Here is an 18,972-nt window from a genome sequence, read left to right as displayed (position 1 = left end):
AGTCCTGCCCCCAGCCTTTGCTCCCACGAGTGCAGATCCCTATTGGGTGCACAGGATCGCAGAATTACTGCACTATTATTTTGAGAAGACCAAGACATCAGTATTACTGTAGGTGCCTGCTTTAGTTCATAAAACAGTTTTGCATTTGAGAATCTGCTTCTGGTCCCCAGTATATTTCTTCCAGTAAAATGATTCTCTATAGATACCTTGTAATTTGCCTCATCACACTGCTTAACTTAACTTTCTTACCTTCAGAGAGCTTGCAGAGCTGCATAGGGCTAATGCAGCTAAGGACAGTGAAGCCCAGGAGGCAGCTTTGAGTCATGAGATTAAAGCCAAGGAAGCATTGTCAGTGGCACTGGAACAAGCCCAAGAAGAGGCCAGGCAGCAACAGGAGGCACTTGCAGTTCAAGTAATTATAATTTTGGTATTTGTTTTTACATTAAAAATAGTCATATTAATATACTGTAAATACATTTTTTGATTTATAAATTAATTTTATACAGTAGCCAAAGATTTAACTATTGTACAAGCTACAAAAATTGAACAGTATATAATGCAGTGTCTTTTGAAAATCTGCAATATGTTCTAAAAAATATTTATCTAAAAAAACTTCTTCAACCCACCTAATTAAAATTTTAGATTTGAAGTAATATCAGTGGAATCTATTAACTTTTATAGCTTTTTGTCTTCCAAAATGATGAGCCTCTGGTCTTAGCGCAATTAAACAGCAGCCAAGTGCTTTCCAACAGTTAGGAGGGAAAACTGGAGAGAAAGTTGTGACTGGTTTGCTCCTGTGCATCTGCTGGCAGCAGACTCAGAATGGCACTGATGGAGCTTTAGAGCTAGTTGGCCTTCCCTCCCCAGTAGATATCCGGCAGGGGAGAAGTGAAGGCAAATAGAGAAAACATCCTGAAAGGGGCAGTATATGCTTATTTTGTTCCTGCTAAAAGCGATATTTTTTTAATTAAAAAATAATTGTATATGATTCAGTATTTGCCAAACTATTTAAATTTTTAAGTTAATTGTCATGAACAAATAAGACAATTTATAAATGAGAATTCAATACATTTCAGCTTATAGTCAAATTATCAGATTCCAAAAGTGAATTTAGTACTAAGAAGTAATGGGCGCTAAATTGGGCCGTGTAGCGCCTGTTGTTTCGGCGCTACACGGCCTCTCTGACATCCAAGATGGCATCTTGGATGCTCACGCATGTTTCCTGCGTGACGTGCGCCAGACGCCATCTTGGTATAGGAGTTTGCGCAGGAGCAGATAATAAATGCTAGAATCAAGTAGGGAGAAAATGACTTCAATCAGTGTGGAATGCTGATTTAAAGTGATAAGTCCCAAAATGGTAACTAAGGCTCAACTCAACGCACAGTCTTAACCCCGAACATCTGAACGTGCCTTAGAGTGCCTGGAGGACCCCCCACCGGCGCTATTTAAAGGGACCATTCAGGATGTACAGGTTAGTGGCTGGATTATTGCCTCTGGCTGCCGAGACACTTGTAACTGTTTTGGAGGTCTCCTAGATTTCAATACTAGGACCTGCAGGAGTGAAGTTAGGAAATGCTTCTACACGCAAAGGGTGGGAGCTGTTTGGAACGCTGTTCTGCAGATGGCAGTTGATGCTAGCTCACTTGTGAATGTTAAATCTGAGATTGATAGATTTCTGTGAACCAAGGGTATTAAGGTATATGGGGCTAAGACAGGTATATGGAGTTAGGTCACAGGTCCACTATGATCTCATTGAATGGTGGAACAGGCTCGAGGGGCTAAATGCCACAGCCACTTGCTGCCTCTTGATATGCGCCACCTTCTCCTGCAAGAAAGCGGGATGTGTGTCTGGGTGATGTGCCTGTCATGGTTGAATAGCTGCCAGTGTGTGTGGCCTGTGAGTTGTGGGTGGGCGGCTTGAAACAGTGGTAATGTGTAAGGGTGAGAGGAAGCATCTGATTGGAAGAGTTGAGTACTGGTGGAAAGAGTTTATTGGTATGTGGAGGATAGGGGGTGTAGTGCGTGGTGCAGTTGGTAGGAGATGCCACTTGTCAGTTGACCTACTCACCTTGACCTCTCATGTCAAAGCATTAAACTTCTTCCTACACTGCATCCATGTTCATGATGCTTTGTACCTGGCATTGACTTTGTCCCCCACTTCCTCCCACTGCCTTTTGAGTATATGTCTGGAGGGCCTCTTGCCTCCACCCCCCTGGGTGGATATAGGATGTCCCTCCTTCTGCCCACATCTTGCACCCAAGGTCTCTAGTGCATCAGCAGAGAATACTTGGTACATGCACTCTCGCAGGCCTGGTACCAACTCAGATCGGCAGATTGGTGGATGTGGGATTTAGTAGTGTGCAACCTTTATTCAATGTTTTAACATAACTTATCAGTGTGTAAACATAGGGGTGGAATCTGCATCTGTGTTTTACGTGTGCGATGTCTGATCTCTGTTTCGACTCCATGCAGACAGTAGACTGTTTATTTCAGCAAATAACAGGTACCAGCTACCTTTAAGAGATTTCTAAGAAACATCCTCCCTTTAAGAGATTGAGCTCCCTCTGGTGGCGCTACCATCACCCAAAACGGACTCTTATCCAATTTTTCCCCCAATGTGTTTGTTGTATGCATTTTGCATCGGGTAACAAACTTTATATATTTTATGTTGGGTAATAAACTTTACATATTTTATGTCGGGTAATAAACTTTATATATTTTAAGTCAGGTAATAAACTTGTTTCTATTTGGTTGTGCTACAGGTGGCAGATCTTAGACTGGGTCTTCAACGGGCTGAACAGCATCAAGCCAGGAAAGAGGACTACTTACGTCAAGAAATTGGTGAATTACAGCAGGTATACATTTTCACTGTACATACGCAAATCTTGGGGGCGGGGGATTTGGAAGAGGGAAATCAGGAAGAAAGCAACAATAGTAAATTTGCATTTTGGAAAGTCTTTTCCTATCAAATTTGAGTATGTTTAGTGGCTCCACTGACGTCCCAGCAAGTTTAGTCAGTGAGTAGCTGAGCTGTACAGACCAAAAAAGTCTCCAGTGCGATCTGTGCATAGTTAGCTCGGTGATGGTAGGGGCACTCTGGTTGGCCTCAGCGTCCCTGGATTTGGAGAGGGGAAAATCGCTATCACGAACCCTGCTGGAAGTGCATGTGTGTGAACATTGGCTGAGATCGGTATCAGATTTGCTATGATACTCATTATCAAATAGCCTGCTGACACACCTGATCAATGCTCACACATGAATAATATCACATGGATGAGGTACTGACGGTGACTGACTCTGGGTTGAGCTAAAGAACAAAAAAGGGGCAACCATGCTGCTGGGAGTGTACTATAGATCCCCAGACAGTGGGAGATGGAAGAGCAAATATGTAGGCAAATTTCTGAGAAGTGCTAAAACAATAGAGCAGTAATAGTAGGGGATTTCAACTACCCTAATATTAACTGGGATACAATCAGTGCAAAAGGTGTAGAGGGCGTAGAATCCTTAAATTGCATTCAGGAGAACTTTTTTAGCCAGTATGTAGTAAGCCCAACAAGAGGGGGGCAGTTCTGGATTTAGTTTTAGGGAATGAAGCTGGGCAGGTGGAAGGAGTATCAGTGGGCAGCATTTTGGTGGTAGAGATCATAATTTGGTTATATTTAGCATAGTTATGGAAAAGGACAAAGATAGAATTCTAAATTGGGGAAAGGGCAATTTTACTAAGCTGTGGTGTGATTTGGCAAAAGTGGACTGGAAACAGCTACTTGAAGGTAAATCAGTGTCAGAGCAGTGGGAGGCATTCAAGGGGGAAATTCAAGGGGTTCAGAATAAACATGTTCCCACAAAGAAAAAAGGTGGGACTGCCAAATCTAGAGCCCTCTGGATGACAAGGAACATACAGGATAAGATAAGGCAAAAAAAGGGAAGCTTATGTCAGACACCGAGAGCTCAATACTGCAAAAAGCCTAGAGGAGTATAAAACATGCAGGGGTGAAATTAAAAAGGAAATTAGGAAAGCAAGGAGAGGGTGTGAAAAAATACTGGCAAGTAAAATTAAGAAAAACCCAAAAATGTTTTCTAAATACATAGAGCAAGAGGATAACTAAGGAAAGAGTAGGGCCTGTTAGAGACTGAAAAGGTAACCTATGTGTGGAGGCGGAAGATGTGGGTATGGTTCTTAATGAATACTTTGCATCTTTCTTCAGAAAAGAGGAGGATGATGCAGAGATTGTAGTTAAGGAGGAGGAGTGTGAAATATTGGATGGGATAAGCATGGTGAGATAGGAAGTATCTTTAGCATCTTTGAAAGTAGATAAATCGCCAGGCCCGGATGTAATGTATCCCAGGCTGTTAAAAGAAGCAAGGGAGGAAATAGCGGGGACTCTGACGATTATTTTCCAATCCTCTCTGGCTACAGGCGTGGTGCTGGAGGATTGGAGGACTGCTTCCATTGTACCGTTGTTTAAGAAGGGAGAAAGGGATAGATCAAGTAATTACAGGCTAGTCAGCCTAACCTTGGTGGTGGGCAAATTATTGGAATCAATTCTGAAGGTCAGTATAAACCGTCATTTAGGAAGGCACGGATTAATCAAGGACTGTCAACATGGATTTGTTAAGGGAAGGTCGTGTCTGACTAACTTGATTGAATTTTTTGAGGAGGTAACAAGGAGATGAGGGGAGTGCGTTTGATGCAGTGTACATGGCTTTTAGCAAGGTTTTTGACAAGGTCCCACATGGCAGACTGGTCAAAAAAGTAAAAGCCCATGGGACCCAAGGGAAAGTGGCAAATTAGATCCAAAAGGTAATGGTTGACAGGTGTTTGTGTGACTGGAAGGCTGTTTCCAGTGGCGTTCCGCAGGGCTCAGTACTAGGTCCCTGGCTTTTTGTGGTATAACATACCAACATACGAATTAAGAGCAGGTGTAGGCCATTCGGCCCCTCGAGCCTGTTCTGCCATTTGATAAGATCATGGCTGATCTGATTGCGACCTCAACCCTACTTTCGCGTCTACCTATTATAACCTTTGACTCCCTTGTTAATCAGGAATCTATCTAACTCGGCCTTAAAAATATTGAATGACCCTGCCTCCACCGCTCTCTGGGGAAAGGAGTTCCACAGACTCACGACCCTCAGAGAAAATATTTCTCCTCATCTCCGTCTTAAATGGGAGACCCCTTATTTTTAAACTGTGGCCCCTAGTTCTAGCCTCTCCCAATGAATATATAACTATTTGGACTTAAATGTAGGGAGCACGATTAAGAAGTTTGCAGATGATACAAAAATTGGCCGTCTGCTTGATAGTGAGAAGGAAAGCTGTAGACTGCAGGAAGATATCAATGGACTGGTCAGGTGGGCAGAAAAGTGGCAAATGGAATTCAATCTGGAGAAGTGTGAGGTAATGCATTTGGGGAGGTCAAACAAGGCAAAGGAATACACAATAAATGAAAGGATACTGAGAGATGTAGAGGAAGAGAGGGACCTTGGAGTGCATGTCCACAAGTCCGTGAAAGTTGCAGGACAGGTAGATAAGGTGGTTTAAAAAGGCATACGAGATACTTTCCTTTATTAGCCAAGGGATAGAATATAAGAGCAAGGAGGTTATGCTAGAACTGTGTAAAACATTGGTTAGGCCACAGCTTGAGTACTGCATACAGTTCTGGTCACCACATTACAGAAAAGATGTGATTGCATGAGAGAGGGTACAGAGGAGATTTACGAGAATGTTGCCAGAACTGGAGAATTTTAGCTATGAGGAAAGATTGGATAGGCTGGGGTTGTTTTCTTTGGAACAGAGGTGGCTGAGGGATGATTTAATTGAGATGTATAAAATTGAGGGGCCTCGATAGAGTGTGCACGAAGGACTTATTTTCCTTAGCAGAGAGGCCAATAACCAGGGGGCATAGATTTAAAGTAATTGGTAGAAAGATTAGTGGGGAGCTGAGGAAAAATATTTTCACCCAGAGGGTGGTAAGGGTCTGGAATTCACTACCTGAAAGAGTGGTAGAGACAGAAACCCTCATCACATGTAAAAAGTACTTGGATGTGCACTTGAAGTGCCATAATCTACAATGCTACAGACCAAGTGCTGGAAAGTGGGATTAGGCTGGGTAGTTCTTTTTCGACCGGCACAGACCCGATGGGCCGAATGGTCTCCTGTGCCATAAATTTTTCTACGTTTCTATGACTGATGCCTGCTGAACTATACCCTAGCAAGAAGGCACTATCTTCAAGAAAAGAGAAGTGGAAGGATATTGACAAAGAAAGAAAAAAGTTAGGCATTATGCTTCATTTGTGTTATTTATGTTTTTCAGTTAATCATGTCTCAGTTGTATCTGATCAGAACTGTACTCTAATCCCAATTAAATGAATAGGTGAAGAAAGAAACTTCATATGCACCATTGTTATTGTTCAACATAGCTTAGTACTTGGCATGTACACAACTAGGAAATTGATGCAGAGCTGTCTAATGGATTTATAGTTAAAATACCATAAAATGCCTCTGGTGTCAACTTGGAATATTTATATATCATTTGCTTCTCTGTAGCTCATATGCCCTAGGCCTTGGGGGAGGGGGATGTGTGAAGGTATCACTTTTCATGTCCTCTAGCAGTGCTGCTCTGTGGCTGTTCGATTTTAAAATGGGAAACAAAATAACTTTTTAAAAATAGGGAGAAAGCAGTGGAGTAGCTTTCCATAATGCATATCTGCACATGTGGTGAACCTGAAATACAGTGAAGACTGATGTATCACTGATTCTTGCTGCAGTTTTTATTCTTTCCATCAGCCCATCCACGTAGTTTGATTACTTATAAATGTAAATGCATATCACGCCACACGTTTGCTTGGTTTGAGGAGGATTAAAGTACCATTTAATCTAAAATTTCAACAAGTATGAATTTTTAACAGAGACTTCAGGAAGCAGATAATCGCAACCAGGAGCTGAGCCAAAGCGTTACATCAGCAAGCAGACCACTGCTACGACAGATTGAAAACCTACAGGCCACGCTCGTGGCACAGTCAACATCCTGGGAAAAACTGGAAAAGAACCTGTCCAATCGACTAGGTAAGGATTAAATATGCATTGAAGTTCTGGCCACAGTGTTTGTCACATAAAATATACGAACCTTGAGCTTATTTACCAGCTAGTCACTTGAGCATTTTCCAGAAATGTGAACATATATTTGTTGTTAATAAGATTTTGTAGAATACTAATAGATCTCCTATGGGGTATTTCATAGGTAGTCTGGGCTTGAAGCGGTATGTTTGATATGCATTCTTCATTACAGTCATTATACATTCATAAGAAATTCAGGCCCAGACTTTGAGCTGCAGGTTCTCAACTTCGTTGTCACTTCCTCCTGAATCAAAATTTTTGCATTTTGGGTTAGAATGGGATAAAGTCATCAGCAGCACATGTTTTTGATATGCTGCTTATGTGGTATGTTACTCATACCAGGCCTGAGTTAGGCAGTGCCCTGGAAGACTGGGTATGGGCAGGTGCAAGGGAAGAGTATAGTCAGGTTTGAGGTTGCTGATTTTGCATGGAGGTGGGGGAAGAGAGATGTCGGAGTAGATAGATGGTGATGAGTAAGTTTGTGGGTTTTTTTGGTGAATGTTTCAATTTTTTAAATTAATTGTGATTAAAATTTATGCAAAGATGTAGCTTTCGGGAGATACTGTGAGATGGGTAGGAACTGTCATGGTGGCTGAAAAAGGATTCTTTTTAATCATGCCTGGCCTGTGGTATCACATGGTGAGTGTATATACACACAGAAACATTATACTCCAGTAATACACAATATATAACATAATATACCAGTAGATCCCGTGCACTGGAAAGGAGGTTGGCTGTGTGTTTGGCAAGATTAAGTGTGGATCCAGTGGAGGTCAGTGCCGAGGCTTAGGGTGATGTGGGTATCGTCTTGAGGCTTGAGGTGTGTAGGGTGTCATGGGGGCATATTAATTTAATTTAGTTTCAGGTTTAGGTTTAGGCACAGACTCCTAAAATTGAGTGTGAGCCTGATGGAGGCCTAATTTCTGTCATTTTATTCCAAGTAGCACATAATAATCCATTCACCTCAGAATTTGAATATTCAAAGCAAAACTGTTGTGAAAAACGTTGTTCAGTCTGAACCTGGTTGTAGAGTGTCATGGCAGGTGCAACGCAGAATATTTTGGTGCTAGGTGATTGGTTAGATTTTATTTAGTGGAAAGTAATTGGGGAGAAAGATTTTATGTATTACGATTGGTAGATAAGAAAACTGGAAAATATTTCAAATAATCAGTTAGAAGAATCAGAATGATTAGATGCTATAGCACAAAAACATGGCATTTGGCCCATCAAGTCAATGCTGGTGTTACTTTCCACATGAACCACCTAGTCTAAACTCACTCTACTGCTTGCTTCCCAAACTGTTTAATAATCATTTGACATTAACATCTTAACAAAGGTGACATGGCAGTTGTGGATACAATTAATGCTTCCCAAATGCCAGGTTCAAATAGGGCTGAGTAACAGCTCACCCGTCTGCTTCATCTCCACTATATTATAACTGCTCACATTCTGTAAAATAGCTCGCATATCCAAGCCAACAGCCAGCTAGACCCATGAGATCAGGAGAACCTCCCTCCCAACATCCAACTTTGCTGGTTTTGGTTGCACCTTCCCTCCCAAAATTTACTGCTGGCTCCATTTTTGCTGTCTCACTCCATTTTCCCAAGAAACAGTTTGTTTTTAAAAATGCATTATGCTTACCAACACTTCAAACATTTGGAAGTCTAATTTGAAATAAGAATGTTTAAAGTGTGGGTGAACAGAGTACATGCCGTTGAATCCAGCTGCTGCTCCATTCATTGTTCTCCATGCACTGGCAGTTATTTGCCACTATTAAAACACGAAGACGTAAGTAATGAAGGTGAAGAAAATTGATACGCAGACTTGATGGTCATGACAACACAGATTCAGTGGTCACAATCTAGATGACAAACACAAGAAATTTTATTATAAAGATATATTGAAATATCTAGCAGTTTTTATGACCTTAGGTTCCAATTGCTACCCTTTTGAAAACTATGAGCTGTTCATGAACCGATGATTATCCATGGTCTTTTTTTCCCCCCAAAAAAATCTTAATTTTTCTCTGTTAGCTGATGGCCAAGCCCAGCTGGCTGTTGCTGTGGAAAAGGAACGGTCAGTCTCAGAAGAGCTTCTTATTCTTAGAACCCAAGTCTCCTCATTGGATTCACAAACCAGCTTGTTGCGTCAGGAGAAGAGCAGATTGCAAGCTCAACTGGAGTCGGAGAGAGTCAGGCTTGAGAAGACCGAAGATGAAAGCAACAGGTGATTGTAGAAATTACAGCATAGAAAGAGGCTATTTGCCAATCTAACCAGCAGCCATCAAATGGAACCCTTTTATATTTCAAATAATTTCTTTTGAAATAATGTGATGGTTTTGGCCTTAGTAGCAATTTTGGTAAGATATTCCATGTTCTAATAATCCTTTCCAAAAAGTTCTTCTAACTTCCCCTTTTAGTGATGTACCCCTTGTTACCAATATCAACAATCAACATAAAGAGTTTTTCATTATTACCCATTCAAAACCTTTCATAGTTTTGAAAATACCCTTCTCTGTTCCACTGGAAAAAACAGCCCCAGTTTTTCTGGGTTAATTCTATGTTCTTAATGGGGAAGCTGTGCTCGCTGTGACTGCAGCTCCCCACTGGGAGCGTGGGATCACCGAATTAGCCCTCATAACTATAACCTCTTGCGCCCGGTAACGTTCTAATTAATCTTCATTGCATCTTTTAAAAGGCTCTAAAATCCATTCCATAATAGGGTGCCCAGAATTCATGTAATTCTCCACCCGTGGTGTAACCAATATCTTGTACAAATTCAGCATCACTTCTTTGCTGTTATATTCAATGCTTCTGTATATAAAATGCAGAATTCCATTTGCCTTTTACGGTCTTTTCTACCTGTGCTCCCAACTTTAAAGATCTATATTTCTGCACCGTTAGATCTCACTGACCTTCCACTCTTAAAATTGCTGTACATCATTAATTCTTAATATATTTAATAAATGTCTCAATAATAGATTTTTCCTTACTCCTTTTATCTTAAGAATAAGACAGAATACAAGGAAAACTAGGCTGCTTTCAATACTATGGCTGCAATAAACCCAGAATGTTATTAAATACTTGGATATTTACTATTGGGTAATATTTTTGCAAAATTTCTGGTTATATACAAGAGTTTCATTAAAATATTTTATTTATTAGAGAACTTCCTGTTTTTGAGAAGAACTTTATTAAAATGCTGTTTGTGTAATCCCTATGCCATGGATCTAAGCACATGAATTGCCATGAAGTGGGGTCCTGTATAATAATTTTTTAAAAAGATATGTAGTTAGAGAGCTATAGATAATCCATATAATCTGCCATTAATGGGAGCATAAGTAGGATTCTGTTCATCTTTGAATATGTATTACAGAATACTGTATAGCACATAAATTTAATTGTGAGGCTTGCCTTATACTGTAAATTTAATTGTGGTCATATTTTCCACAAGAGCTACCGAAAGTAATTTGGCCTGGTTAATAAAGGATATGTAACTGCGTTCTGTGTTTTCTTTCCCCAGCCCAGAAATAGTTTCTCAAAATGAACCAAGCTTAGGGCAAGAGACACAAAGAAAGGGACAGCGTTTGATTTGTAAAGGATATAATGTACCACTTATTAGTATGTATCCCACCAACTATGCTCTTTGACATATTTAGCAGTGAGCATTTATAGTGAGTTCCTAAAAGAGATAGCCATGTCCATTTTTTGAGTTGCACTGTTTACGAAAGATTGAAACTACCAAACTATGTTTCTGGAAGTGAGGATATACTTAGGCAACATGATATAGCTGTGCTATCATGATATTTATTGCACATCCACACTTGCCTGTTAGTGCTATCCATAATGGTATAAAGATGAATCACTGTTCAATAGTTCCTGAGTTCTTGAGGCATTTGCGTCACAATAGTAGCAATACCAAATACCACATGATATGACATCAGGGCCACCAAAAGGACTATTATGAGCCCATGACATATATGGGTAGCAGTGAAACAACCTCAGTTTCAATAAGTGAGGAGAAGTAACTATTGAGTGATTAAGTTATGAGTGAGTTATCGTTTGCCTTGTTTCTTGGTGGCCCCTGAATTATACTTCGTTTCAAAATAAAAGACAATGGCCGACCAATTTATCAATCTGATGGTCACATTGGGGTCAAAGCTGGCCCTGGAAATAGTTATTTTAGTTGGTTGAGTGATATCCCAGAGTTTATGTTTTCATCCTATTTACTGTAGGATCAGTTTCTAAGGCAAAGAAGGGAAGGAAGCATTGGTGAAGGTGGTTGAGGAAGGAAGCCTTGGGAGAGCCTGAGGCCTTCAAGTCAAAACTTTAATGCAGGCATTAAATGGCACAAAAGTTAATCGAGTGAAAATATTATGTTATTGTGAGATAAGCAATATTTGATTTTTCAAATTTTATTTAAACCCTTGTTTTGGACATGGATCAACACTTTTCAGAAATAATTTAGTGATTTGTGGGGAAAAGCTACCTGATGGCCAGATTGTACAATAACAGGGTGATGAGTTTACACAGGCAAAACCCATTATAAATATGGATATAGGAATTTATAATGGTAAAACACTGACACAAAGATGTGACAACAGGAAGTCATGTTTTGTAAGACAGGAAGTGCTTGCAGGTGTAAGATCTTTAATGAGACATAAAGAATGATATAGATCGATGTGGTTCCAAATTAGAAAGTTAAAGATCTTGCACAGATGTAAAGTCGAGATTGAAAAATTAAACAACACTTTTTTTCACTAGATATTCACATGTACAGTAAAATAATTAGCGTTGTTAGAAAATATGTGCTTGTTTATTTCAGATATCATGTGGAGTTTGAAAATCTGAAGACTGAATACACTAAGGCCCTTGAAGAAGCAAAGAAAGAAAAGGTAAAAAAAAACTCTGGAATCAATTTGAATAGTCAACTGGATCAGTATCTCTCTCTCAATCTTTTGTCCTGATATTTTCTCTCATATTAGACTTCCTTGACTAATCAGTTGGAAATGGAGAAATTGAAAGTTGAACAGGAAAGAAAAAAAGCAATTCTTGCTCAAGACGCTTTAAAAGAGAAGGTATTTAACTGAGCCCCATTTAATCCTGAACAGATTGAACATTTGGTATATCTAATTAATATTGCATTCTGTGTATTTACTTGGTATTGCATTTACCGACATGAATTAGAAGTGCTTGGAACATATCTGAATTTCATTGTTGTTCATGTTCACTTTATGTATATTTTATTGCAGTTTCATTATTTGTATATTTCTTCCAAAGGAGCGGAAGCTGTTTAATAATCAGGCGCTGGAGCCAGAGTTGAGCACTCCAACACTCTCTCGATCCAGTTCTGTCAGCGGTGCTGAGATGGCATCCTTGCAGGCATCAATTCATTCACAGGTAGGAATACCTGATAGTACAGCAATGTTTTTGAGGGAGGGAAGTTAGAAATGATGGATGACAGGGAAGGGGACAGGGGAGCAAAGAGGAGAAGCTACCTCAGCACCAACAAACTTTCAGGAGATGTGGTGGAAGAGGGAAGAGTCTGCCAAATTATCCAAGCATGGATTGGGGAAGTGGGACATACTTGCAAACTCTTTAAGCATGGAAGGCCAGCAAAGTATCTCTGCAGGGGAAGGGCCTGGCAAGCTCGCTCAGTTGGGAGGGACAACAAACTTTGTATAAATGGATGGTGGGGGGAGTGCAGCCCGGAATACTTCAGGCTTCCCCTACGCCACACTCATCGGCAAAGCAGTGGCAGTGTCCTGACATTCTTGTGACTGTTTGTTCCATTCTTAAAGTAGATTGTTGCCTTAGGACAACGTTCTTCAGCACTCTCTTCTGAATTTTGCCTCCACTTGGGCTAGGAAATATCCTCTCAACAGGGAGGGGAGGAGCTTCCGGTTAGCATGCTATGTCTGTCATGGGGCTGGGAAATGCTCTGATCGGCAGGGTGGAGATTACCAGCAAGCTATATAAACATTGTGCGGAGTTATGAAATCCTCCATTCAGGTAGCCTGGAGCTTTAGGACCATTTCCATTGTTTTGACGGGCTGTCAAGCAATGTTTGGGCGGGGTGGGGGAGGGGAGAATTAATCTGAGAGATTCTCAGGCATGGTGTCTACAATCAGGACTTAATGTCATGTCACTGGAATTGATAAGCGGACGGGCTGACATTCAACATTTGCCATGAGTGGGCCACAATGCAACTCTGGACCCAGAGACCTGAAAAAGAAAATTGGCTGATTTGTTGATGAAAAAGAATTACAAGCGTTAATGTCTGCAATCAATATTTTAATGTCTGAAATTAATGAATCGTCTCACTGCATTGCATTTCAAAATACATTGAAAACTCCCATGTCATCTCATCTCTGATCTATTGCATATTCAATTGCAATGCTTTTATTGCAAATAGAGGTAGTGCTATCTTAGGCCTCTACAATAGTCATAAACCAAAGATGCAAAAACATTAGCTGTCACTGTATATAGTAGTGAGCCAACATGCATGTACACACAGAAACCACTGGGTGTCTATCCAACAATATCATTTTCCCTTAACTGTCAACATGATTCACTAATTTTCCAGGCTTTGGATGCTTTGATGCTGTTGTGGCTCAATTTGGGACAGTTGACTTATTTTTGCTTCACCCATGTTAGTACTAATCTGCATGTATCAGCATAAGTGAAACAATAGTTTAATACAGCTTCTCATAATCTGCGATTAAATGGATGCTAATGATAAATGGTTTTAGTTTAAATGTTGCTAAAATATCTGTGGTTTACGCCCTGCAAGATTGGAGCTGTTTTTATATTTCGCTTTGGATTCCTGAAGTCGGCATCATGCTGTTAAATCCATTTTCCTTAGCCTAGTGGCAGATTTGTAGACCCCGGTAAACCTGAGTGTATGAGTCTCCTGGCGGGCTCCGGAAAACAAATTTTACAGCAAAAACCAGCTCCTAGAATCAAACTATATAAATCAGCCTGAAAAAGTCTTTCTGCTGCTTGAGTTCTGGTGCAGTGGAGGAAAACTTTGGTATTGATGTTGCCATTTCTAGCCTGTTTGAAATCAATATAAATGACTGTTGTAGCACTGATGGGAACAGGTATTGTTATGATACCACAAGAATGGCAATAAGGTGAGTGCATTGATGTTGGTGCAGTAACCAGCTGATTCATTAAACTCACAATCCACTCACTAGTACTTTTAAACATTCTAATTCTTTTAAGTTATAGTGATATGAGTGTATTTAATGTAAGAAAGACTTGTATTTGTATAGCACCTTATCTCACCTTTCAGAAATATCTCAATGTACTTCACAGACAATGGGGTAAATTTTAACTGTGAGCTGGGAAGGGAGCCGGGGTGGGGGGTAAGATTTCCGGATACGAAACCCGGAAGGTAAGCGGGCGGTAAGTGACCTTAATGAGACCAATCAATTGCACTTCCGGGTTTCGCACCCGGCAGCCAGCCTGATTGACAGGCCGGCTAGCTGTCGGGCAGGAAGGCCTGCTGCAACAGGCCGCAGCCGGGGATTGGAGGGAGGGAGGGAGGGAGGGAGGGAGGGAGGGAGGGATCATGGGCCGAGGAAGAGATGGGGGGGGGGGGCGGGGTTGAGGAAGAGATTGGGGTGGGGGAAGGTGCCGAGGAAGAGATCGGGGGGCCGGGAAGATGATTAGAGGCCGCTGGAGGTCAGGTGGGGAGTCAGATAGGTGGGGGTCCAACTTTGGTGGTGGGGGGAAGGGGGGGGGTCGCCAATCGCAGGGCATCCTGACAACCAGGTGAACTTGTTGGGCCTGGATGAAGTACTCCTGCTCCTCCAGGCCCACAAGCAGTGCAATAAAGACACCTCATGGATCTGGCCCTTTCCACCTGCTCTCACCTGACGTGAATGGGAAGCAATGGGAAACCCGAACAGGTACGGTTAAATTTGTTTTCTTATTCTAATACACAAAATATTAAGTATCTCAATGAGGTACATTGCCCTTTTAAGTATCGGCCCACCGGCTTTAAATGGGTTGGGACTTACTGGTGTCTGCTCTCCACACGCATACAAACTTGCCTGGGCTAAACCCAGATGTAGGTGTGTTGGAACCGGGATGTGGTCTCGCTCTGAAAACGAAGGGTTTTTACTCCCCACCCGCCCCCAAGCCATCCGTTATTGGGGGTTAAAATTTACCCTAATGGGTTCAATTTTAGCTTTCCCCGCCTGGCAGAAACTAAGGTGGGTGGGGGGGGGGGGGAAGTTAAAATGGAGCAGGGGACTTACCCACTCCTTTCCCGCCCCGATCTGGCCAACTGCAATTTTAAATTGTAGGCGTCAAGGACATCCGTCCCAAGCCGGCAGGGTGCTATTTAAATATGCAGATCAGGCTCCGATGATGTAATCCGGGCCTGATCTGGCATTTTAACCTGAGGCCTGAGCAGGGGAGCAGCGTTGGCTTCCCTCCCAAGCAAAACCTACCAGGAACATCAGCAGAGCCAGAGGAGTAAGTTTTAAATTTTGTTTTAGTTTCCTTGTGGGCCAGGAGGAACAGAAAAGCACCGCTGGGCCCCACAATGAAACCTTGGTCCTCCTGTGCCCTAGGCTTCCTCCCCTCAGCCAGGATTCCCCTCCCAGAGCACTTAACTTGTGCCAGGGACCATACCCCTGGGTCTCCAGCGGCAGCCTCCTGCCATCCGATTTTAAAGGCTGGGCAGCAGTTTCCACCCGACTTCCTGGACGTTTTTGTCGGAAAGTCAGCAAGAAGCGCATTAATGAGGCCCGGTCATTAAAACATTACGTAGATTTCCAGAAGCCTCAACTGAAGCTTTTAACTTCAGACTTGGAAGTCCTAGTATCACTGTCATTATCTCTTTCAGTTCCCTACTGTGTTGTCCTGATGTTTCGTTCCACTTTTTACTATCACCTATAGATGCTTACTAGTATCTGCGGTTCTCCAGCTAAAATTATAAACTGTTTTATGGCTGTAGAATGTCTTGCTACACTAAAAACCCCCCCAAAAAACTTGAGACCAAATAAAGAAAAGGACAAAAATAGAGAGAAAGGAGACTGATTAAATGGCAGAAATGACCAGACCAAATGAAACATCAGAGAAACAAGTGGAAGAGGAAAGAAACCAAAAGGTAGGAGGAAGAGTGAAAGAAAAATGGAATTAAGTAATGACAGAACGAAGGAAGAAAAGGAGTGCATTGAGAAGAGGGTGAGAGAAAGGTAGAAACATTACGGATGATATAACTTCACAGTGAGGCATACAAGGGAATAAAAGGGTGTAAGTAACATGTTTCTTGAATATATATGTACTTTAAACTTTCACTTTGGTCTTTTTTTGGGCACTTTTGCACATTCAAAAATCCATTCTTTGAACAACAATGGAATAGAAGTAAGTACAATCAAAATGTTTTGATACTGAACTATCGGTTTCTGCTGAAAAACTAATTGAGTAACAGCACTGTACAAAGAATTGAACATAAAATATTTGAATAGTGACTTGTAACGTATATTTTTCAGGATGACTTATTTGAACATTCGTTTGCACCAATGACAATGTCAGCTAGTGGTAACAACTTATATGAAGTCCTTAGAATGGGAGCAGGGTCAAGCATCTTTGAAAATCTGCAGTCTCAGCTGAAGCAAAGAGAAGGAGAAATTGCACAGTTGCAGGTGTGTATGAGTAAAGTGGTTAATGCAGAAAGAATCTCTAAAGTAGTTAATATACTATTGCATCTAAATTTGAAACATTTTGGCCGCACTGTGTAGCAGAAATTGAATTGAATTTTACTTCGATGTACCTAAGTAAATGTGTGGCTCCCCTCAGCGACAGTCACCTGCTCCTAGCCCAGTCTTGCTCTTTTGAAATCTCAAGTGCCAGCCTTCCTCGCTTTGAGTCTACCTATATTTGCTGTACATACCTTTATTGTGTTCCTAAATCTGATCTAACTTAGCCTGTTAGAAATACAAATGTAGATAGCATACTGCACTACTTTACCACTCTAGCCTACTGGTCTTGCACTCTTCTTTCTCTTGACTCTCACTCAGCATGTGAGATGGAATTGTATGGTCACTGTATTTCTGTGCTGCAAGGTTCATCTGAATTTGGTGTGTCAAGGGCATAGGAAATGTTATTATTGTTCTTTGAAAGTTTTCTAAGTCCCACTATGACCAATGTAAACAATATCAACCATGGCTCCCATTCCTGATTGCTATCTACCAACCTCTGCTGCAAAGCATAGATGTTGGGTGAGGACATGATTGGTTCGGTTGATGCCCTCTATCGCTGAATAATTTGCTGACACTGTCTAGGCTTACATGTGAAGAAAGGCCACAAAAATAAGCCTAGGTTCTTGGACTTGTTCTTGTAAGGTGAACAAAGTGTCTAGGAGTTAATTGAGTGTCTCATGGTGAGCCCCATAAAATAGGTTTTATGTGAACATAGTTGTGTCATTTAGTTTGATTGCACTCATTTGTAAGTCTCTTGCTTGTTTTCTTCAGTTTCAGCAATGTTAAAAATGATAACTTTTTGAGAGAGACCCTGTTGTAAAGAAACGGTTAAATTCTTTATATTAACTTTAGTTTGTAAGTCAGTTTCTGCTAGCAATGTTCAGTTCGTAAAAGGGAGTCCAGTCAGACAGTGTTTTAGGTGATAAGGAGAGGAGTCAAAACTGTCTGTTAGCTCTAGCCTTGAAAAGGCATTTGCCATAGTTCTGGAAAATTAGGAAATGTGAGTCAAGATGAAGCCTTTATGTTAAAACTGAATTTCATTAAGTGAATAATAGGATGAAGTAATCCTTTAATAAATATGAGTCTCTGGTTTCTCACGTAGCCAGATTGAAAGAAAGGTATATAAGGAGGGGTGTTAGAATAGATACTTCCGAATTCGAAAAGGCTTGGCCAGCCGATCTCCTCGAACTTGAGAACAGTAAGGGGTGAATTCTCATATCGTATCATAAGTGTAACCCTGAGTATATGTGTAATTATTATTAGTAATGGTTATGATTGTGTATGTGTAATTGTTGGTAATAATAGTTATCAATGTATACTTAATTCCTATGATAGCCAATAAATGCCATTGAGCCCTATTATGTTGTGGAATAACTTATAACCTTATAAGTAAAAACATCCATTCCCTAACAGTGTGAAGGAAGTGGGAGGGAGGGGGCGCGGGTTGGGGGGGGAGGAGAGAGCCTGTTGAAAGGTGAACATGAGAGACACTACAATTGGTTTTTCAACTTGCAATAAAAATTGACACTAATAATCTATCCACTGGATAAACAATTGAGGGAGCAATTTTTCTGCAGTTTGAGTGTGATCGAGATTTTGTTGGGGCCAGGGAGAGAGCGAAGGTGATGGGAGGGAAGAAAAATGCTGTTGAAGTGAGATCGAGGCAGCTTGTGAATTTTGAGCAAGAGAGAAATGGCATTGTATTCTTTTTGAAGAGGTCAAGGCAAACAAAGAATATTTTGGGGTTAGGTACGAAAAGAGAGACCTGATGAGGGTGCCTGAAAGCAGAGACCCTGTTAGGAATAGGACCCAGAGAGACCTCGTTAGGATTGGACTGAGGGTTTTAGTTTTTATTGATGGGTGCAGGATTGTGGTGTAGAGCAGCAGCCCCAAATGAATGTGAAACCCCGTTGAGAGGGGGAGGAATGTGAGCGGAGATATATTGAGGGTGTGGTTTGTGTAAGTTTAGTAGAGAGAGAGAGAGAGAGAGAGAGAGAGAGATGTAGAGATCCTTTTCAGGATGATGTGGAGGTGTATTTGTTTTATACCTTTATTTTCCTTCAGAACTGCAACGAAAGTAGGGTGAAGTCCTGGCTTTGGGATGGACAAAAGATGAGGGTCAGTTGTCTCCAGGGCTAGC

The 18,972-nt window shown here is 41.1% G+C and overlaps 1 protein-coding gene across 2 annotated transcripts in view; it reads left to right on the top strand.

The window, feature by feature from the left end:
• The window catches only part of tmf1 (TATA element modulatory factor 1), a 42,443-nt gene that overhangs the window by 18,031 nt on the left and 5,440 nt on the right, over positions 1 to 18,972 (top strand). For both annotated transcript variants that reach the window (XM_067998879.1, XM_067998877.1), the window contains exons 8-15: positions 256 to 412; positions 2,763 to 2,855; positions 6,907 to 7,063; positions 9,148 to 9,340; positions 11,939 to 12,008; positions 12,099 to 12,191; positions 12,394 to 12,513; positions 16,623 to 16,775. In XM_067998879.1, coding sequence (XP_067854980.1) covers positions 256 to 412; positions 2,763 to 2,855; positions 6,907 to 7,063; positions 9,148 to 9,340; positions 11,939 to 12,008; positions 12,099 to 12,191; positions 12,394 to 12,513; positions 16,623 to 16,775 — 1,036 coding nt within the window. The remainder of the gene's footprint in view (positions 1 to 255; positions 413 to 2,762; positions 2,856 to 6,906; positions 7,064 to 9,147; positions 9,341 to 11,938; positions 12,009 to 12,098; positions 12,192 to 12,393; positions 12,514 to 16,622; positions 16,776 to 18,972) is intronic.

Source organism: Heptranchias perlo, chromosome 17 (assembly GCF_035084215.1).
Source record: "Heptranchias perlo isolate sHepPer1 chromosome 17, sHepPer1.hap1, whole genome shotgun sequence".
Taxonomy (NCBI): domain Eukaryota; kingdom Metazoa; phylum Chordata; class Chondrichthyes; order Hexanchiformes; family Hexanchidae; genus Heptranchias; species Heptranchias perlo.
This window is presented reverse-complemented; position numbering and strand designations above follow the sequence as displayed.